Genomic DNA, 23,256 nt, shown 5'->3' with positions numbered 1-23,256 from the left:
TTCCCAGATAGGGATTAGGACAAGTCCTGGACCAAGCCCTTTTTAATTTAAATGAAGATAAAAATCTCGATTCAGAATGCTAGGACTAGGCTTAATCCCTGTTTGGGAAACTACCCTTTAATATCACTGACCCAAGGGTGAGTTTCCCAGACAGGAAATAAGCCCAGTTCGGGACTAAAGTTTCCTTTTAATAGGAAATGTTCATTAAAAATGCTGTGTAGTGTAAGACTAGGGTTAATTCCTGTTTGGCAAACAGTCACTCTAGGGCTAGTATTGATTTCCCAGACAGGGATTAAATTTAGTAATAGACTTTTTTTCCTTTTAATGATCTCCAATCAAAATGCTGTGTAGTTCAGGAGAAACAAGCCCAAAAGGTTTTGTGACAACCTATTCCAGCCTGGTCTTGGACTACACAGTATTTCAAATAGTGATTTTCCATTGAAAGTAATTAACATAATAAATGTTAGCATTTCATGTGTCTGGACCATGTTATCCATTTGTTAGTACTGCACTGTTCAATAAAAAGGCCAGTGCAGGTCTTGAATAGCTACTCTTGTTTGTGTAACTTTATTCAGAATAATTTACAAATTCATCCATTTTTAAAAATCCTAAACTCAAAGACCACCAACCTACACCTCCAGTGAGAACTGCAGCTCCATACCAGCCCTTTCCAGACTGGATTAGTGATAAGAAAGAACAGATGCATGGCCCTATGTCCAGGGTCAGCAACTGGAAGGTGATGACCCAGCAGATTCAGTCTCCATGTGTGCTATAGCTGCCCTCTATCTGATTTAGGCTCATCTCACACAAAAGGGCGACATCATCTTTATATCAGCTGCCAAACGATGCTTTAGAGAACCAGCATTAACTACTAAAGCAACCACAGACACCAAAGTCAGTTAGAAAATTCGGTGTTTATAGTTGGAATGTTTTAAAGGCCAGATGTTAAAACTAATGATACTGTAAAAAAAAAAAAAAAAAACATGGACCAAAATTCATCATGTTGTCGAGTCTAGGCAGTAGAGACCAGAGAACGAGCTAGACATAGTATCAGACTGCTTTCATTGCAGCAAAGAAAAGTTGTCCATTGAATGCACAGTTTGTCCAGTAAGTGTAACGCTTTAACAGTAAACGATCAGTTAATGTATTTCTAGTCAAAGTCAAAGTGGTTTTTATTGTCATTTCAGCTATATACAGAGTACACAGTGAAACGAAACAACGTTCCTCCAGGGACCATGGTGCACATAAACACAGTTCTTGACATTTAAAAGAAGAAAAAAAAATTTTTTTCAGTCCAACACATCTACACTATCTATAAGTGTTTGTTAATATGACCAAAAGTAAAAAAAAAAAAAAAACAACACACACCAAAACCAGTGATTTACAGCTTTGACTACAACTCTGACAACTGCTACTACATAGCATTTCTTCCAGACAAGGCTGTCAATCACTTTAACACCACTTGGATGGAAATTAGCTCTTTTGCCATTGAAACATTTAGGGATGGGTGGAGCATCACATCATACTGCAAACAGCAGAGGCCCAAAAAACTTTAGTTGCTTCATTTTTGAGAGACATTACGCTGTCTGTGCTTATAATTACAGTCATTGTAACCCATTTAACCCATTTCGGGCATAACTCTCATTTATAGGTTTTTACTGATCAGAGCACCCAAACAGTACATATTTAATATACTGAGCACTGTAATCATCAGTTGTCAGAAAGGTACTATACAGGTAATGACAATATTGTGCATGGAATGTGTAAAGTAAAGGCACTTTTTGCAAAAAAATATCTAACATTATGAGTACAAATATAATAACAAAATACAGATAAGATGTGATTTAACTGATATCTTATGTGTATCTTAACCCTTATTGATTAAAGACATAAGATCCTCCTACTCTCCACCCTTATTAACTTATTAACTATTAGATTACATGATTTAGACAATTTAGACATGTAGACAAACAACCATTCACATGAAGCCTAAACTTATTGGCCAAAGAAATTGGGGGCCTAAAATTGTGCTTCCTACTACTCTTTGTTTATTCTGAACACACTTAATAGCTTATTAAACAGTGTAAAATTACTATTCATTTTCCAATAACCATTTCATTAGTGTATGAATGATATAATTTCCTTTGCACCCTACATTTGGGTGATTTATGCTGCACACTCAAGATACTCATTTTTCAGTTTCTTCCGGACTGTGTCTTCCAGCTCTAGTAATTTCTTATAAAGCGCCTCCGCCATAGAGTCATCAACATCCATCTAAAATCACACACACAAACACAAAGATCAGTCTTCATATTGACAAATGGCAAATTAGACGCAGCTAGAAGGACAATGCTGTAATTTTACTCTGAGATAAGCAGTTCCATCCAGCAGGACAGGCCTGTGCTTTGTGAAGATAAGGTATTATAATGGAACACTTCATGCACAACACAATTGACTCATTTTCAGTGAAATATAACTGAAATGGAATATAAGGCTGAAAGAAAAGACTAAAGCCAGCTCTGACCTTGCGAGGCTGTGTGTAGTTGTTTCCCAGGCCGGAGGTTAAACTGTGATATTTGGCCATTGGATCCAGTGCCTCAGGTTTCTGATTGAACAGCCAAAACTGAAATAGAAAACATACCTTGAAGACTGACCTTGATGTAGCAACACATTCACAAAACTCTGAATGAATGTAAAAGTGCAGCACCAGACACCAGTCAAATTCACCTAAATATATATTGTGTATCTTCATAATTAAAGTGGTGAGAAAAGTGTTTGCTCCCTTTCTGACTAATTGTTTTTTTGCATGTTTGTCACCCGCTCAAACAAATTTAAATATTAGTCAAAGACTAAACAATTAAACACAAAATGCAGTTTTTAAATATAAGTTTTTATTATTAACCCTTGTGTGGTGTTCGGGTCTGTGGGACCCGTTTTCATTTTTCATCAAATGATACTAAAAAAATATTTTTTTCTAACTCAAACTCATTGGCATTGGGTCATTTTTTGTGAAAAACATATATCAAAACACATTTTCGATAAACACACACTGTGTTTAATTTTGCTGAATTAAATACAAGTAACAAAGTAAACGAGTAACAAAAATATGAACACCACACAAGGGTTAAGAGAAAAAAATCCAACCCTACATGGTCCTGTGTGAAAAAATGTTTGTCCCTTAAACCTAATAACTGGTTGGGAGACCCTTATCACCAACATGTGCAATAAAACATTTTTGGTATCTTGCAATAAGTCTTTCACAGCACTTTAGAGAAATTGTGGCCCACTTTTTGTACATTTTTGCCCAGGAGTCATGAACACTTTTTTGGATGATATTGTGAGGCCTTTTGCAAGCTCTTGGACGAGTCGTCGCTGCACTCTTTGGGGTAATTCAGCCGGCCACTTATGGGGAGGTTCATTACTGTTTCACATTTTTGCCATTTGTGGATAATGGCTCTGACTGTTGTTTGTCACAAAACTTTAGAAATGGCTTTGTAACATTTTTAGACTGATAGATCTTAGTTACTTACTTTCTCATTTGTTCCTGAATTTCTTTGGATGTTGGCATGATTTTAAGCTTTTGAGTATCTTTTGGCCTACTTCGGTTTGCCTAAGAACAGGTGTGGCAGTACTCAGGCCTGGGTGTGGCTAGAGAAACTGAACTCAGGTGTGATAAACCACAGTTATGTTTTTTCCGGGGAGGAGGGGTTTCCTGGGGGGTGGGGTAACACTTTTTCCACACAGTTGTTTTTAAGAACTTATATAAACTATTTGTCCGGGTGCTCAGATATAATTTTACAAGCCTGTAATTGTGAATAAAACATTTTCCTGTCACTTTTTTAGTTTTTTTAGTTTTAAACAGCTGTATGTCTGCTGCTGATTGATTACAATATTTTTACCTGTACTATGTGTTTTTTTTTTTTTTTTTTTTTTACCAAATTTTAGACATATATTGTATGTCACCAGTAATAAAGATAATGTAAAACTGCAGTACAAGTACTAAAACTGCTTGGCACCTACCAAAGCTTCAGCTCCATTATAAGGTGTGAGGGTGAAACTGTTTGTGAAGACTCTTATCTGATCAGAAAGAAGAATAACAATAGCTGCATCATTTACTGTAATACTGTAATTAGAGAGGGTATATAAAAGTATAATATAGAGACACATCTATCAAACTTATTAGACATATTAGACACTTACAAACCACATTATGGGCATGATGAGAGTCCAGAAGAAGGAGGGTAGAATGCCATAGGTAAGGTTAGTCATCACCAGTCCAGGACAGATTGCTGATGAATAAAGACCCTGTTGGACAAAGTAGAAACAATCGAGGTAAGTCTTTAGGGGACCAGCATTAATCATTAAAGCAATCACAGACATCGGAGTTTAGTTAGTTTAAAGCAATGATACTGAAGAAAACATGGACATTATGGTTTCATTCCCTTATGTCCTAAAAAATCCAAAATGTTTATCATGTCAAATTTGCAACCAGAGTATAGGAGTAGAGACCAGAGGAAGAGCTAGACATGTGTCTTAGACTGCCTTAATTTAATTTTACAATGCAGCAAAAAAGTTTGTCCAGTAAGTGTACAAAAAAAAAAATTAAACAACATTTGGACCAGAAAATTAAAGTAAAAGGAGAGCACTGCCCGAGTAACTAAAAAAGCCTCCTAAAACCTTGGTACAAAAACATAGGATTAAAATGATTAACTCACAAATTGCCTGACAGCTGATGGATAAAGACCATATTGAACAGAATGTAATAAATATGTTGGGGATGATAAACTATGGTTGTAATTATGTCAAGGCTGTGGAAATAACGCAATATGATAATATATGCTGTTTTTTTAAGCTGCTATCACCTTGCTGTTATAGTGGCGATTGAAGGCCAGGCTCAGCAGGTCTGAGGCATATTTGGAGGAGCTGTAAGGCTCTTTGCCTTGTTGGTGCTGAAGATCATCAAGACTGAATGCGGACCGGCGGGCGTTACTGGACGATGTCCAGATGACCTGAGTGCTACTACCAGGCCGGCACAACAGGGGCTCCAGTTCCCGCACCTGCAACATAAGAGACAGATATATTAATATTTATTACTAGTATGTCCCAAACATTTTACAAGCTGTGTATGTATACTGTTTCTAATATCGACTTGTATGTAACATAAAATTAGAAAAAATCAGCTTGTATGAGAAGAAAAGACAAGTACAGAAACATAAAACCTAAGGTTACTCGCTGTGCTGCTGTGCCTGCAGAAAACTGATACATGACCTACCGGCTGACCTGACCCAGCACAGCTACTGCAACTTTAATGCACACCTGAGCCAGTTTTCTTTCTACCACAAACAGCCATCTGCAGACTAACAGCTCTGTAATTCTGTCTCAACTCAACAAGCTTTTACACTGATGAACAAAGGAAACAAGAACAAGTGTGAAATAAAGTAAAGGAGCTCTGAGTGGTCCACTATGATCAGGAGATCGCAGGTTCGAATCCTGTTCATGTAACTTGCCATCGGCTAACGGAGCAAAAAGAAAGCACAATTGGCCTTGCCCTTTTTGAGTGGGTAGCAATGCTCTCTCCCCACATCACTCCAAAGAGTAATGTCACTCAGCACAAGGCATCTGTGAGCTTTCCTCAGAGCACGCTGTGATGCTACTCAGCTATGCTGCAACAGCAGCAGTTCGAAAAGAGGTGGTGGCTGACTTCACATGTGTCGGAGGTGACGTGCTAGTCTTCACCCTCCTGGTGTTGGGGCATCACTGGTGATAGGGGGAGCCCTAATGAGTGGGTTGGGTAATCGACTGTATAAAATTGGGGAGAAAATGTAAAAATAAATAAATAAATAAATAATGTGAATTTCTTTACTACTCACCAAAATGAAGTGACCGAAGAGATTAGTAGCAAACACTTGTTGTAGACCATCAGAGGTGACTGTGTCTTTCTGGGTCAGGAGACCCTCCCCCGTTGTAAACATGTGGATTGCCTTACTGTGAACAAAGCACATCTGCAAATTGACAACTTTGTACTAGGTAAGTTTGTGTATTTTTAATATGGGCTTTAAAAATCCCATGTAGTGCACACAAATTATGTACCCTAAAAGGATCACTAATTACATTTGTGTGGTGGTTTTATAGAGAAAGACAGTGTAAAATTATTGTTAAATTATCATTTTTCACCTCTCCCTTTTACTTAGAATGAAGCATCGTTTTTTCTTGTTCTTTTAAGACATACGGTACCAGTCAAAAGTTTAAACATACCTTCTTGTGCAATGTTTTCTTAACTTCTTTATCTAATTTATTCTCTACATTGTAGATTATTATTAAAGACATGAAAACTATTAGGGACACAGTTGGAATACATAGTAAACAAAAAACACGATCCCCTGACCTAAACCTAACTGAGATGGTGATTTAGTGATTAGGGATGAGCTGGAGCTTGAAATAGAGGCAATCTTAAGAAGGACTGTCCAATAAAGCCTTCTTTATCGGACAGCCACACATACATGGTTATCCACACATATGAAATAGACTAACATGGCACTGTGGCGATGCCATATGCGTACTTCACGTTGTGACCGTGTTGCACAAAATTGTGTGCTGTTCTATAATCATAATAACTAACCGTTTAAAACAAATACATTAGTGGTATTGTTTAGGTGGTATTGTTTAGGTAATATCAATTGCGTCCTCCAAATCCCTCAGAATGCTGCATTTCTTGGCTGTATACACAGTATCCTTCACTTTGGAACAGCCTTCTATGTAGTGACTGAGATGTGCAGCTCACCTCTGCTACAGCCTAGCCACTGGAATGCAGCTTCTGTTTGACCTCTATGTGAATGGGCGGGGCTATGGCTGTAGGCTGCCTAGGTATTGGTGCATGTTTTTTCAATATTTTCTACAATTTTCATTATGTCAGCCCATATAAGAATATATTTTAACAGCTTTTATACAGGTTACACAGAGAAAAGAGTTCTGAGTTTGTACCTGGAAAACAAGCCTTTGTAGAAAGCTTTGTGATCCACCTGTGGATTAGGCATGATTCCAGCATTAAGGTAAAGGCAGTCCAGCCTGTTGTACCTGTTCAAAACAATCATAACTGATTTAAAGACAACAGACTGCAGAGAACACAGTGTACTGTTATCTTATTTTGAAATATACAAACAGAATAAAAACATATAATACTATAATTTGTAATACACATTGAGCATTGAGAGCCTGTGATAAACATTTTAATTTATTTTAAATGAGTAAATTAATTTTACCTCTGTTTGATCTCCTGGGCAGCTCTAAGAACAGAGCGCACACTTCCAACATCTAGCTGGAATAGGGAAACTTGGGCCTTGGGATGGGAGACCAGGAGGGCCTGGCGGGCAGCTTCGGCCCTCTGTCCATTTCTACAAGCCAGACACAGCTGCAGCTGATCATCGTGGCTCAGGAGGCGCTCACAGAGGGCAAGGCCGATGCCACTGTGCACAGACACAAAGACACAGTGTAAGTTAGAAAGGGTGTCAGAGAGCATAATTAATGAATGATCCTGTTTTGTACAGAACCAACCAAAGGTTTGAACACACCTCTTCTTATTCAATGTGTTTCTGTCTTTTTACATATTTTTCATTGTAAATTTAATATTGAAGATTATATTAAAGCTATACAGGAACACATTTGGTATTATTTTGTTAACAAAAAGTATTAAGATTCTTCTACAGTAGCCACATTTAGAGGTGATGACATAAGTGCACCCTCTTGGTATTTTAATCTCAGTGTCTTCATGAGGTAGAGTCACTCTCAGCGTCTTGAAGGAGTTCCTGGAGGTGCTGAACAATAGTTGCTGCTTTCCCTTCATGCTGTGAACCTCTAGCTCATCCTAAATCACCATCTCAGTTGATCAGGTTAAGATCAGGGGATTGTTGAGGACAAACACTTTTTAGTAAGCAATTCCATATGTGTTCCTTAATAGTTTTTATGTCTTTATTATTAATATACAATAATAAAAACACATTTAATATAGAACCAAAGAAAAACATTGAATAAGAATATGAAATTAAAAACTTCAAAAAAGTATTTTATATATTACTCATTTTACATCTGGTTGGCTATATGAAGGCCCATAAATATGTATTTTTATTTGTATATTTTACGGCTATGATGAAAATACGTTCACGTGTAAGTACACGTGATGCAGTAAATAAAGCATATTATTAGTCGTAACCTGGGTGAAATCAGTATTACTGTAGTATTTATTGGGTTAGTGTTTAGTTTACCTGTTCGCCCCGGTCACCAGCACCACTCTGCTCATCCCCGCCGCTGCTGCTGCTGCTGAACTCTTCATGACAGCCCCACACTGTACAGCATGGCTACCTGCCGGAATAGGCTCCTCCCCCATGGTGTCATTGGATGTCCTTACTTCTTCAGCCAATGAAATCTTTCACACTGTCTGACGTACAAACCCAACGGCCAATGGCGTTGTCCCTACAGTCAGGCCAGCAGTGTGTGTGTGGAATTTGACTCCAGTGCTGCTGCTAGTGTGTGTGTGTGTGTGTGTGTGTGGGTGGGCAGTATTAGAAATATGGAGTGAATTTTGTGCTGCAAGTTTTATAAAATCCGCAATCAAAATTCTAAAAATCAAAAGTAAAAAGTGTATGTTGCAAATCGTGGCTGTCCAATGAAAAAAAAAAAACAGCAAAAAACAGCAATTTTACAGGAGAGAAAAAAAAACCTTCTAAACTTTCAGTGGAAGTCAATGTAAAAAAGAGTTTATTTCAGGTTATTTTGAAGTATTTATTACTATTGGTTCGTTCATCAAGAAATTTTGGCCCAGTCTGAGTCACAATTGGTGTGTTCAAATGATGTATTTGCCAAAAATGGAGATACTTGTTTTTCATTGTACAGCAACGAAATACAAAAGTGAGAAAATGTATAGCAAATATATTTTTTAAATATAGTTATTTCCTTTTTACTATTCTTTGCAGTTATTTAAAAAATAACTTTTTTTGCCAGTCTTTGCTTTCATTTTTGTGTTTTTATGGATTTTTTTGGATTTTGCTGCAAAATACTTTTGCTTCTGGAATCTCTGGTTTGCTCCCGTTTCATTTTTTTTTCTCAGTTTTGGCTCAGTTTTTTTTACGGGTGGACGGGGCTAAGAAGAAGGCCCATCGAATCTCCATTGGTCACCTGATTTTTGACTGACAGGTACCCTAAACCCTCCTCTGAGGCTGACCACGCCCACCCCGCCAGCTTCAAGCGTTCTTCCAAACAAGGTGGAGTGAACAGGTTCCAGTGCACAACAGCAGCAGACACTTTTCCAATTAAATTTCATACAGACTTTATGTTCAATGTTATATTTATTCTCTAAGTAAGTGTTTCACTCCATTAAAAAGCTCACTTTAGCGAGGTGTGCTAAATATTCATGCTTAAAGTATGCTACATTGAGCTTTAACATAACATAAAAAAACACCACACAGGCAGTCAATCCCAAATTCACTTCACTTTATTTCAGTTTACATTAATTCGCTTCAATATGCCCGAAACAAATGCGTTTAACAACAGCTGAAGGAATGAACTGAGAGTACAGAGACTAGAATTACTATACATAATCGTTAATATACAGCATTACCTGCACATTACATAATAAAACAAAGGCTGTAGAGGAAGCTGTTAGTTTGTCTGTGTGAAATCCATGCGTTTAAATAAGATAAAAATGGCGGGAAAAAACACCCGGGTTTGCTACAATATCTACACCCCCCTACCATGAACAATGTCTGAAGAAAAAAAAATGAAAGAAAAGAAGAATTTGAATAAGTAATAAGTAAGGTGAATTAAGGGTAGTTGGGAAAGTTAATTTGTGGGTAAGGCCAAAAAATAGCCAAACAACTGATTAAACCTCTGTGGCTATAAATGATATTTTTGGGATGAAAATAAATCATACCACAATTTGGGAGATTATTTCTTTTTTCAGACACTTTTTTACATTTCATTTTAACTCATCACAGCTTTATCATGAGGGGCCTGACAAAAAAGATCTACATAATGTTGCCCAAAGGTGACAAAAGTTTTACTAAGCTTACAACAATAATGTAAGAATATAGTAAGAATAAAACAGCCAAATATACTTTTTCTTGCACATGTACATATTTTTATTTGTGACTCACTTGTATGCCTCATTGTATTGGGTGTAGATATGCCTTGTAACATTATTTTAAGAAATAAAATAAATTAATTAATAAAAAAGGTATGTTATGGAATGGTGTAATAACGAAAATATGGTTTGTTGCCTGAGGGAAACATCATGCCAAACATAATTTTGTGGTTCCACAGTTAGGGCTCAGCAAATATGAAAATCTTGAAGGCTATATCAAAACTGTCCTATATGACCTTATGTCCCAATAACCCTTAACTCACCCTTAATCTCAACACATACACAAATGATCACTTTGATCTAATTCGTCAGCAATAAAGCAAGAGGCTTTAGAAAAGGTGGTAAAGCAACAATTTAGTTATCAGGTAGACTGATATTCAAATTGCATGCTAATTCTTTCACTGAAATAGTTCAACTACTTACACACTCTGAACTTCCAGAGACTGTCTGTAATGCTATATGGGGCAAAGTTCAAACTGATAGTTTAGAGAAGAGTTTAAAAGTTAACCATAAAAAATGAGGAAAATCTAGCTCAAGGTTAGCTTTTGCTGGTAGCTAATTTCAGATAGGTGTTAGAAAAACATACCCCATGCTGGTAAGCTGGCTATAACCAGGTTTTCAGATACTTTTGGTCTTGCTGATCAACCAATTTGGTCTTTCTGATTGCCCAGCATGATCATGCTAATTGACCACCATTGATGTGCATGTCATACCGGTTCTCTAGCTTTTTTAAGTTGATTATGCTTGTAGATCATGAAACTTAAAAACATACCCTATGCTGCTCAAAAGTTAGGCTGTGACCACCAAAACACTAAATCCAACAATACCAGCACTGACACTGATTACGGTCAGTGACCATAAATCACAACCAGTCAAAATCAGGGGTCTCAAACTCAAACCAGTGTAATTTCTCTGCTTTTATACACCTGATTTATCTCACAAGGTGTGGTTGTTGTGTTCAGAGCAGTGAATATGCCGAACTGCTCTGGACTCCAGTTCTAGATGACCTTTGATCTAGAGGATCAACAACATGCTTGTTTAAGCTGGCATACATTTAACACACTGAGATTTGTATGTACAACATTTATAGCATACCATACCACAACCTACGGTGAGTCTCCCTAGTCCAGCCCAGCAATAGCAGCCGATGATGTGACCCCAATAATCTGTCAGCTGGAGCACTGTTAAGATAACTGTCACCACTTAGACTCTGTCTTATGTTGCACATACTGTTGCACATACTATGTCCGATAACTGTGTCCCACATGAATCACCTTAAAACATATAAATACCCTCTTTGTGTGAACAATAATCTGTCTTCCAGCTTATAGTACTGTGTGGTCTGTGTAGTCTGTGTGTTTTTTGGGGCCTCAATACTGCAGGAGCATTAACAAGCTGGTGGGCACATACCTAAGTGGTTCGAATCCAATTAGATCTGCTCTGAGAGTAAACCTTACAAAAGGACTTTCTGCAACATTTACAAACATGCATCAATGTAAACAGCTGATCTTGACCTTTTTCATTTATTCTCTGTAACAATAGTTTTAAAATGATTTAATATGCATAGTGCATACTTTTTAATTTTAACAAACATCATACACAAACAAAAGACATTAACAGAACAGGAGAGAAAGTGAATAAACTAAAAAATAGATTAATCCTTATCCTAACTTAGTGTACTGATTTTACAAGTTCAAGCTTGCACTTGTAAAAGTAGTAGGAATGACAAGAATTTATTGGTAATACACAAATATGCATACCTATACGTGTATGTTCATATTTTGTGCTAAGATATAGTATAGCTATGGAAAATGGTAAAATAGCAATGTTGCGAAAGAGACCATTAAATATCCTCATGTGAAGTAGAACTACAAACTAAAACAGAAATCACAAAACATACATTAACAAAATGTTTCTCTATTAAATTCTGTATATCCTGCAATGTCACATATTGTCAGAAGTTAAAGGACAACTCCAGCTATTTTCCAAAATTTTTGCCTAACTCAATAATGAATTCAATGGAATCATTCTGCTCACTGAAAAAACATAGTCTGTCTTTTACACAATGATGGTGAAAACAGATGTAAATAGTATAATAATTCTAAATTTATTACCACTAAAATGAATGTATTAAATGAACTTATGAATGGGCCCAAAAGAAACCAAATGCCAAATGTTGTTGGTATGAAATCCTTTTACATTAAATCTTAGAGTAATATACATTGGATAGTAGTACATAAATTGGTTAATTGGTAATTGTAGAGGCATTTGTAAGAATTGTGACTCTTAATCAGCAAGGTTCTCTTTTTATAATGCACAATTTCACATTTAGAATATTTTGCGAATATTTCTCAAAGATTATATTATGCAGAATTTTCTTTTGGAAAGTGTCTTTTTATTATTATAATTTTTTTATTTCCAATAATGAAAGGTTTAGGTTTATGCATGCTTTGGTTTCATCCACTTATTTGAAAGTAGTTTTTTTCAGTTTGCTAAAAAAAAATAATAATAAACTAACAACAACAATTAAAACTAACTGAGATGAAATCTTAAAGTTTGTTGAGATACATGAAAATCTGGATTATAAAAAAAAACTGAAACTCTTATTTACATTCAAGCTGTCTTCTAATTAAACGCAAACAACAATACATAACAATTGCAATCGTATCAAGCTTCACTAAGTTTCATTGTCTTTATATAGGAATCATTTTCTGAGAGATGTCTTATGCATAAAATATTTAAAAATACAAAGTTACAAAGTTTCTTTTCAAAAGTGCCTGAACTCACTGCTACATTTTCCATACCCTCCTAGTCCTCTACCTTGTGCCAACCAAAGGCTTTTAGTTATAGGTGCATTCAATATGATGACCATATGTGTACCATCTATAGCTTTTATTTTTTCAGTCGTGAACAATGCAACTGAAAGAGAGCTGTGGAGCAAATCTGGATAGCTTTCCATGGGACTGTGCAGAAGCAGGTGTGTGTTAGTGTATGTGCGGTTGTGTAGGTGTCTGGAGTCCTGCGGGCACACTAAAGCGTCTCTGACAATGCTGCGGTTGGCAAAGGAGCCTGTACTAAGGTTTGCACTCCAGCAGTACTTGATGGATCTCTTGGAAAGACGGTCTTTCTTTGGCATTCCTGTTCCAGCAACTCAACATGAGCTTGTAGGCGGGGTCAGGACACAATGGTGGCTGCGGCAGGTAGATCTGGGAATGAGAATAAACACATAAATTACAGATATTGCATAGAACTATATGGTGCTTCTTAGTCCCGGTAATGGGGGAATGATTTGTTAGGTATTTATTACTTTAGCTTCCTTTAAAACACTTCTAATTAATTAATTAACTAATTAACACGTTCCTTTAGAGTAGGTGTGTTAAAGAAGAAAAACCAATCAATCATGCAAACTTGAATGCCTTCTGGACCTTCTGTACAATATCAGAATAGCAAGAAATCCAGTTTTTTAAAAATAAGGTCCTATTAAATCCTTAACCTTGCATGTTATCTATTTTTCCACAAATGCAAACTACCTGTCGCCTCTGGTCCCGGAAGAACTCCCCTGTGTTTTCGATGACCTGCTCATCCGAGAGCTGAGAGTAGGGCTGCTCCTTGCAGAACGTCAGTGTCTCCCAGAGAGTCACGCCAAATGCCCACACATCACTGGCTGTGGTAAATTTACCCTGTCAAATACATACAAATCAGATCAGATTCAAGACATTTTTGTGAGATGCTATGGCACATTCAGACCACACACAAAAGCACAAGAGTTCAACCTTAGAAAAGTTTTTTGTAAAAGAAAATATTTATCAGTTTCCTACCAGCAGGATGCTTTCCCAGGACATCCAGCGAATGGGCAGCACGGCTCTGCCCTGAATGCGGTAATAATCTCCACTGTACAGGTTCCTGCTCATGCCAAAGTCTGCAATCTTGATAGTGTAGTTTTTGCCAACCAGGCAGTTGCGAGTGGCAAGGTCTCGATGCACAAAGTTGAGTGAGGAGAGGTACTTCATGCCTGAAGCGATTTGGGTGGCCATGTGATGGAGGTTATTGTAGCTGAAGACACAGGTTCAACAGACATAAAATGATTGAGTATCATATTATAACACTTTACATGGAACACCATAGAGATAAACATTGTTATTTATCGTATTAAAGCATGACTACTTCTCTACTTTACTTCACACAATATAGGACTGTGTATATTGCTTACATTTACAAGACACATTTGCTCCACATTTGAAGTTATTTCATGTGCAAGTGAACACTACTGGTCAAAGGTATCATTTATCAGCTCACTTTCTATATTTAAATACTATAAGCACCATATTCAAATTTAGAATTTTAAATTATAATACTGTCTAATCCTACATCTAAAATAAAATTTAAATTAAATAAAAAAAATAATTGTAATGTTTTATTGGTTTTAGCATTACAGTAAACAGACACTGTTTGTTAGAGGGCATTTTTCCATTTCGCCACAAGCAGTTAATTAATATTAAACAATAGAGCATTATTTATTATTATTAAACAATAGAGGTAAACAGGGAAATCTACCTGACTGTTGGTGCGTTGCTGAGCAGGGCGATCATGCCCTCCGGTTCATGGCGGGACAGGAACTGGTTGAGGTCCCCATTCTCCATGTACTCAGTGATCATACAGAGAGGGTCTGAGCTCATGCACACTGCCAGCAGCCGAATAATGTTGGGATCTTTTAATCGCGACATGATTTTTATCTCTTTCAGAAAATCATTCCTTTAAAAAACAGACAGACATAAAGAGTTGCTTATTAATGTTTGTGCAGCAAGAGCATTCAAAAATGTTCTGAGATTTAAAGAGGATGGTAAATATAAAATAACAACAGCATAAATATTTATTAATATGTAGCATACATATTTATTAATATGTAATAAAGAGCAAGGCATTTAGACAATTTCCAATTGGAAAATAAAAAAAAAACTAATTATTCAGGTTATATCAATATATTGTAAGATAAGTTGATAATGTAATGAAGGCCTAAAACTGGACAAGAATTAGGACAGAATTAGACCTTCAATTTACTGAGAGTTGTGCTTTACCTGGCATTTTTATTTGCATCAGCTCTTAACATTTTCACAGCCACAAGTACTGTCTGGTTGTCACTGACATCAAAGGAAAAATCTTCATCCATGTAGTCCTCCATATCTTCTGCCTCGCACAGATGAACCTATAATGCAGAGAACAATAGAAAGTAGCCATTTACTACACAACACAACTTCTATTGTGTCTGGTCTAAAACTCACAGGACATTATGGCAGATCTAACAGAAGCTATATTGTACAAACCACTGCAAATGTACTTTTTTGTTAATAAAACAATTATGACTCTTGTTAAACATTCCCTTTCTTTTTAGTCGATGCGTGCACAAAAGCAGACCACTGAGTGCATCTTTTCACAGAGCAGACAAGAACTGACCTCTCCAAACTGCCCCTCCCCCAACTTCTCTTTAAAGGTCAGCAGTTTCCTTGGAAACTCCTCCACGGCTATGTCCTTTCCTGACAGCAGATCCATGGTGAGGGCCGGCACAGCATAGGTGTTGCCCCCGGTTACGCCTTGCAAGTTGACAATGTCTGCTTCAGCATAATGGGGGACACCCTCTTGAGCACTGCTCTGAGGAGACTTGGAGGCTGTGCAGGTCGATGCTTTGAGGAGAGAAACGACAAACAGCAGTAGAATTGCTTAAAGCATTTTTTTTTTTTTTTTTTTACTTCGCACAGCATTTGAAACCCACACAAGCAAATATAATATTTATAATATTTTATACAACTGCTGGGTAGCTTATAGCCTAACAATTAACATATACCATTTTTGTTATATTAGCCTCAGGTCTTGATTGACTGATTATATATGGGTTCATCATAAGGCTTAACATTCACAAATTAGATATATATAAGAAATATAAGAACTCACCAGTGTCTTCTGATGTCTGTGAGAACTCAGGCAGTTTGCGGACCAGGCGGGAGGGCTCCTGGTAGTCTGGGCCAAGGGGAAAGATGCGTTCGTAGGTGGAGTTGGACTCCTGCTCACTGGGTGCTGAAGAGGGGTTGTTGTTGTTGTTATAGGTGAAGGTCTCGCTCTGTATTGACAGACTAGCAGTTAGTTCATCGTCCAGCATCCTCCGAGATACCTGTAAAAAGGACGCTCAGTGAAGGAAGCCAGAGGAGCAGAAGAGGGGTGTAGGAACACTCCTGCCTGCTCCACGCCATTTAAGTGTGCAAACATTAAAAAAACTACTCACAGACAATGGATATAGCATATATAATACATTTGCTTTTTTTTTAAGTTCAAGAGTTCTGTATATGTTATACTCAATCAGTAAGAGTGAGGCAATTTATTTTATAATTGTGGAAGTTCTGTAGAGATATTTGATACTTCAATAACTGATGACACAAGTTATGTGTGTTTACATAGACTTAAGCTATCATGTAGCTCAAGTAATCATGTTAACATGTTCCTATTGACAGACATTTGGTCCTAAAATAATTTTGTTTTTGGTTAAACCCCTTTTCAGTAGTAATTGTGTGTCCCTGTTTACATAAGACATATTAATTTAAAATAAAAGCCTTACAATGTTTTCAGTTTGAATCAATTTGGCTTTTACCTCTGCATCAAACTAGCTTGCATTGTCTATATGTACTGGTCCTGTAAATAATATCACAAAGAGGAATTTATATTGTTTAATAAGACAAAAGTAGGTTTATTTTTTGTTTTCTCATGTTAGCATGTTATCAAGTTCAACCTAGCCATTCTATTATGTTTTTATTAAACATTTTACACTATTATTGGAAGAAAACAATCCATCAACTTGACTGGCATGTGTGAGGACTCAGTAACCTAACCTGAGGTGGGAAAAAATATTTTTTGGGCACTTAATATTTCATTCATGTTGTGGATTTAACAATAATAATTGCAACATGGAAATTGCTCCAGTTTCATTTTTTTAAGTATACTTAATTAATATTAAGTACAATTATCATCCTGATTATTTGCTTCATTTTGTACAAAAAACAGGTCTAAGGAAACACTGCAGATCTTTTGTGACAGAAAACCCAAATAATAGGTAATTGTGTCTTTCACCTCAAACAACAAAAAAATAAACAATCATTAGTAAAATAAATATCTGTTTGGCAGAGGTCTGGCTCACCTTCTCCAACATCTTCTGCCAGACTTGTCTCCAGAGTATGATGACAATGATGGCCACCAAGATGAAGATGATGGCTACCAAACAGCCAATCAGAATACGAGTGTTGCTGTCATCTACTTTGTGAATGGGATTATCCCCTGAGGAGGGGATACAAAGGGAGAGAATCTTTTGAGTGAACAAGCACTATGCTTAGGAGAAATGTGTCTATAGAGCCTATTGTCACAAAACACAAAGAGCTTAGCCCCTCAGTGGAGCGTAAAACGAATGATCAGCAGGACGTCTAACCTGGCTGAGTGCTGGTTGGAGGGCCCGACTTCGGGGGGATGAGGGTTGTGTTGTACATGGCCGTATCTGGGAAAGCAGAAGTACATATTGAGGACAAATTATGTTAATTTTTAAATCAGAGCAAAAACATGTATCTCTGTATGGAGCCTGTGCCATTGTTTGCCAGCAGAGGGCGATGGCAGCGAAAAAAGGTGGTTTGTGCTATCTTCGGCATTGGAAGAGCTTTGGGAGATGGACTTTTAAAGAATTACAGACACTGTGGCAAGCACTAAGCTCTCTCTCTATGTTTAATGCTCTTAATGCTAAGATACTTTTGGACCCTTTCTTGCTTTTCTTTTGATTTGGGTCTGTTCCCTGGATGTCACATAAAAAATGTACCAAAATTACATTTCTGGAGTTCTCAAATTAGTAAAAAAAAAACTAATTCGACATTGTTCTTGTTAATACTTTAAGCTCACCTGACTGGAAAGTGATTTCACTGAACATCATCCACATGTCAGAAAAGTAATACTGGCACTTGATGGCACTAGCCATGTGGTTGTTGAGGGAGACGGTGACAAAGCGAGCACTGGGGTTCACATCGTCCACCACAGGGCTGAATGACACAGGGGTGGGTTCCCAGTCTGACTCTGAACGAAAATAACACACCACTTTCTGGAAGGTCTTCACTCTCTGAGAGAACATGTTATTGCAGTGGACCTGAAACAAGAGAAGAAAAAAGAGAAGTGTCAGATAGACCTTTAGCCAGACTCAACAATGTGTCTTATAAAATAAAATCTTACAAGGCTTATTTTTCACCCCCAAATTTACTTGTTCCCAATTCCCACCATCTCATTACCAGTACCCCCCAATTATGCTACCAGTTCTGGGAAGGTGAAGGTCAGCATGTGCTTATTAGAGTCACATGAAATCAGTCAACCTCATCTTTCCTAACTGATGATAATACAGCATCACTGAAGAGCTGAACTTGTAGGAGAATGCTAAATGCCAGCTCTATTACATCAGCTTACATATGCCTGCACTGGTTAGCATCATGCTGAGTGATGATGGGGAAGATGCAAGGCCATCCAACTTTCCCAGAAAGAGAGCGAGAACAAATATGATCTCTCGGACTTCCAGCCACAGAGGGCTGTGGTACTAACAGGATTCAAACTAGCGATCTCCAAATGACAGGGCCAATTCTTAGAGGGCTGCAACATATAGAATACCTATAATAAAGATTGTCTATAAAAACATTTATTAGGGTTGAATCCAATAACAGGGCTGCACTCATTAACAGTATTTGTCTTGACACGACAATTTTTTTTGCGAATGTTGTCTTGGCCCAGAAATTATTGCGATAAATGATATTACTGTGATTTAAAGATAGTTAAATTCCACTAAAATAATGATAAAATAATACACCAAAAAATAGGTTCTGGAACCTGAAAAGTCTCCAAGTGGAACCAAAGTAGTTTAAAGTAGGTCAAGATCTTTTGCGCAACTTTCTCTGATGATAAGGTGAAAAGGACCAATATAAGCCCTTCGGTCAAAAGGGCTAAAAGTGTTAATGGAGTTACTCTAAGTGCTGGTTTTTGCACGACTGTTATATGTAATAATGTAATACTTGTGACAGACATAATTATTATTGATAATAGACAGCACCAATATGCTGAAGCAGTACTGATTGTTACATGATGATTCATGCCAGAAGTGATTATTGGTGATTATTATGCTACCCTACTTGCATGTGTTTTCTTATTTTTTTGTACCTCTGAAACTTTTTAAATATGTAGTTAATTTAACAGTAAATTCTACTATTTTATGCTTATTATATATTTTTTGGGATATACAATATTAAAATAACACCTGTACACAAAAGGATTTATAAGCACCTATCAAATTGTTTAATTTACAACTGGTGTTGCTCTCACAGACACAATCTGGCACTGGTGTCGGTATCAGATAGGAAAAGTTGGTATTAGGGCACTCCTTAAATTTATATGTACTTATTCTCACAGATCTATGGAAAGTTGGACAACTGGAGGCTAATCTAATCAAAAATGTAATCATAATAAACATCTTCTAAAATCAGAAGTAAACACTTTACATGTATGTGCTATGATCAGTTATTTGTAGTAATAATAAATGTTACCATTCTTAATTTTCTTTATTTAAAAAAAGGCTTGTCATATTAATGACTCTGCAATAGGAAGAGATGAGACAGAGCCCTGCGGTAACAGCATACCTTCATGGTGGTGAAATTGCGGGTTCGGTCGAACTCAAACATGATCTCTACATATCCATTGGGGAAGCTCTCGTTAGTCCAGCCCACATAGTCATAGCCAGGCCACACGTTGTAGACATGACTGAAAGTGAAATCGTCCAGACCACACATACCATCCGTCAACTGCCCCAACCCTTCTGTCATACTAGGGGGAGAAAAGAGGGAGCCAGAGAGAGGGAGACTGCATTCAAATCCACAATTACTCTGTAATTTGAAGCATAATTAAGCCCACACATTTTTCTAGAACAAAATTATACAAATTGAGGTGGTGGGAAATATTCGGACAATAACCTCACAATATGTGAAACGTTCACAAAACATACAAAAATATTTACTTTCTCTGCATTAACTGAAAGAAACAAATGCAACAGCAAAATAGCAGCTTTTTAAAAAGGTTATATATAAAAAATATATATATAATGTAAAAAATTGATAGCAGAACATAACAGAAATAATTTGACAGAAACAGTACGATTCAATTTGCTATTAATTAGTGTGCAGTCTTTGTAGGTTTTCTGCACTGGTGATAATGGATTTTTTACTATATCTTATATAATATAGTATAAGTCTTTATACTTTATATAGTACAGTATTATAGTGTAAAAATATGATTATAGTATTGTAATAGAATTGGCCTATAATTGGTCTTTTCTTATCATACCAGCAGTTGGTCAGTTTTCTAAAAGTACATACAAAAAGATATATTCTGCAATATATTTAGTCACATCATTTTACATAATCACTGCCTTAAATACTTTAATATTGTAATTATTGTATATTATTTCTCAATAATGTTTGCACTGAAAAAATGGCATTACAAATGATTAACCTGAATATGTAATAAATTCACAATAATGTAATAAGTTGGTACATTACTTTACTATTTTTTGTATTATATTTATGGATCTTATTACATTTTTGGAAATTACTGCAAAATTGAGTTTTGTAATAATGCAAATTATACCCCATTTTTAACATAGCTGATTCTCTTAGGAACACTATTATCAGTTTCCCCACTAGGTGACAGCACTGCTTCAATATATGACTGGGCTTTCACCCAAGAGAGGTCTTTCAGTTAGTGGTTATATGACTGTGAGAGTGTGGGCTGTTCTTTGTGGTATTCTGCACACACACACACACACACACACACACTGTCATGGAAGGCATTGTTCAGCAAGCCATGAGTCAAATCCTCCCATGAACGTTGAAACCACTCTCTCATCTCGGTCTTTTGCTGTAGTCATAGCAACCGGATGCAATAACAGTGCCTGGTCACTCTTCATCTAAACTGATCTGGGGTCAGTTTCCCTTCTCCCAGACTTTCAGTAACCCACCCAGACCTAAGTTAAACAAAATTAAATTAGTGTGAGAGAACCAAGAACTACTTCAATAAGCCTGTTAACATCAGACAATGGCTTTGACAGTCCATATTGTATATGAGCTCTGAAACAGACAAGCACATGGTTCTTCCTGTTACTGTAACGAGTCATTAAACTCCAAATAGACAAGCTTTTTATGTTTAGTTTGGATTAGTCTAAGCAGGAAGGACAGTTACATAATTCCTGTCCGGCTCTGAAGTTTTGTTTCAGGCTCAAAGTTAAAGAACACTGACCTGTAACTCATGGCACCATCATATACAGAGTCATTGAGGTAAATGGGCTGACTGTGGAGGATCATTTTCTGGCCCAGTGGAGCATTGTATGACACCAATCCATCTGCAAACACACACATATAATGAGAATGCAACAGTGAAATAAACACAATAATAAGACGAGCATACAATAAAGTAATCTGGTATACTAAATAGTTTCTTTACATTTTATTCTATAAAATAAAACAAAACAATAATTTGGATGCTGATATTTTTATATACTTAGGTTAAACAGAATATTTGACTCAAGCAATACAAAATTATCTTGAATAACAGAAGTATTGAATTATAATAATTTTTTTAATAATCTATCCCATGTGGTAAGCTGTACCAATTTTACGCATCTTCCATACTGCTTAATATATGAATATTTTACTTATACTAGTACTATGTGTATGAACAGTCTTTTTAATAAACTACATAAAGTTATCAGTGCCTTGTTTTAAGAATTTAAAATTACACCAGTGAAGTGTAAAGCTACTTTGTGCTTGTTAATAGTGTAAAAATAGCAATTTCTTTGCATGGGCAAAGCTATGTCGCAATCACTAGCATTGTAAGCCTGTTCGGAGCTACTCGACAAAAGTTTGTGCTCGTTATCATGTTTCACTACACCCCAATTCCATTTGACATGGATCTTTTCTTCTTTAAGTAAAAGCTGAATTGCTTTAAATATTATTTATGTTTTTACTCTAGTAAAGTTATAAAAAATATATTCATAAAGCACGTTAGGTACAAAAAAGTTAAAGATCTGTGAAAACGGGCTTCTATTTTCTTCATTGTAAAACATTTCTTAATTTTACCAACAGCAGAGTGTGTAATTAGCTGCCCAAGTGCCCGATTAAAAGTTGCTGGATAAAAAAAAAACTGTTTAAACAAATAAAATGTTAGAATAACAAACCTGTTTTTAAAAATGTAGTGTGTAAAAAGTTCATAAATGTTTTAAAATGAAGAAAATAGAAGCCCGTTTTTTACAGATATTTAACTTTTTTTTTTACCTTAAGTGTATTTTGATGCATGGACATTTTTACCTTTACTAGATGTTTAATTTTATTAATTTTCAGTGCTTGCTGTATATTTTAGCCAAGTGTCTCCAGTGCAGAATTAGTATAAGGTAAAAACTTTGCAAATCGGGATTTGTTGCACAAACTATGTCTTGTCACTAGTTTTGCTGGTAAGCAAAAAGATCTCAGCTGTATTCAAGTTAAATTATCAGAGGATGAGACATGAGGCAATTTGTCATGATAAGAGTCTTGATATAGAAACTAAACTCTGCTGCTATCTGTGTCTGTTTCATTTACAGCAGATAGAAGACAAGGGCAGAGGGGGACACTTTGAACCGTGTATCAGCAGCCGAACAGCAGCTAAACAGTTTCAGCTCATGCTTTTTATGGTTTATGTTTTAATCGTGTTTTACAGTTTGTTGAGCTATTGTCTTATTAGTGGATTCCTGTAAAGCTGCTTTTTGACAGCCTTAGCCAAAAAATTGACTTTACTTGACTTACTGTGGCCTAGTGTACTACTATTAATCGTTAATAACATGCTAATGGTGTGTGGCATTGTGAACTGCCATGTATTGTAATGCTGAATGTTAGTTGTTTTAATGATTTTCCTGTTAAAGATATCCATAGACAGTGTTGTAGTGCCAAACAAACAGCGACTGCTTTTATGGGCTTAATCATTAAGCATCTTTGGATTGGAGTCAGTAGGGTTTTTAGTCAGCATACAAAAAAGGGTGCTGTTAG

At 36.4% G+C, this 23,256-nt stretch overlaps 2 protein-coding genes across 4 annotated transcripts in view; both read right to left on the bottom strand.

Moving 5' to 3' along the window:
- Positions 1 to 895: 895 nt before the first annotated feature.
- On the bottom strand, positions 896 to 8,352 carry hsd17b7 (hydroxysteroid (17-beta) dehydrogenase 7). Its single transcript, XM_007258357.4, has 9 exons — positions 8,259 to 8,352; positions 7,260 to 7,463; positions 6,982 to 7,074; positions 5,871 to 5,985; positions 4,863 to 5,057; positions 4,201 to 4,305; positions 4,021 to 4,077; positions 2,525 to 2,623; positions 896 to 2,274 (listed from the first exon to the last, which is right to left on the bottom strand). Exons 1-9 carry the CDS (start codon positions 8,324 to 8,326, stop codon positions 2,167 to 2,169), a joined length of 1,044 nt encoding a protein of 347 aa, XP_007258419.4. The 5' UTR covers positions 8,327 to 8,352; the 3' UTR covers positions 896 to 2,166.
- Positions 8,353 to 9,468: 1,116 nt separating this feature from the next.
- Positions 9,469 to 23,256, bottom strand: part of ddr2a (discoidin domain receptor tyrosine kinase 2a) — a 47,348-nt gene continuing 33,560 nt past the window's right edge. Inside the window, exons 6-17 of one of the 3 annotated variants that reach the window (XM_007258365.4) lie at positions 21,476 to 21,578; positions 19,825 to 20,008; positions 18,056 to 18,296; positions 17,598 to 17,663; positions 17,313 to 17,449; positions 16,079 to 16,295; positions 15,584 to 15,810; positions 15,208 to 15,335; positions 14,687 to 14,884; positions 13,951 to 14,185; positions 13,663 to 13,812; positions 9,469 to 13,338 (exon numbers count right to left, since the gene is read on the bottom strand). In XM_007258365.4, coding sequence (XP_007258427.2) covers positions 13,207 to 13,338; positions 13,663 to 13,812; positions 13,951 to 14,185; positions 14,687 to 14,884; positions 15,208 to 15,335; positions 15,584 to 15,810; positions 16,079 to 16,295; positions 17,313 to 17,449; positions 17,598 to 17,663; positions 18,056 to 18,296; positions 19,825 to 20,008; positions 21,476 to 21,578 — 2,018 coding nt within the window. In that variant the 3' untranslated portion in view covers positions 9,469 to 13,206. The remainder of the gene's footprint in view (positions 13,339 to 13,662; positions 13,813 to 13,950; positions 14,186 to 14,686; positions 14,885 to 15,207; positions 15,336 to 15,583; positions 15,811 to 16,078; positions 16,296 to 17,312; positions 17,450 to 17,597; positions 17,664 to 18,055; positions 18,297 to 19,824; positions 20,009 to 21,475; positions 21,579 to 23,256) is intronic. The other 2 variants (XM_007258367.4, XM_007258366.4) reach the window with 2 other exon arrangements.

Source organism: Astyanax mexicanus, chromosome 5 (genome assembly GCF_023375975.1).
Source record: "Astyanax mexicanus isolate ESR-SI-001 chromosome 5, AstMex3_surface, whole genome shotgun sequence".
Taxonomy (NCBI): Eukaryota; Metazoa; Chordata; class Actinopteri; order Characiformes; family Acestrorhamphidae; genus Astyanax; species Astyanax mexicanus.
The sequence above is the reverse complement of the archived record's forward strand: the minus strand, read 5'-3'. Positions and strand labels throughout refer to the sequence as shown.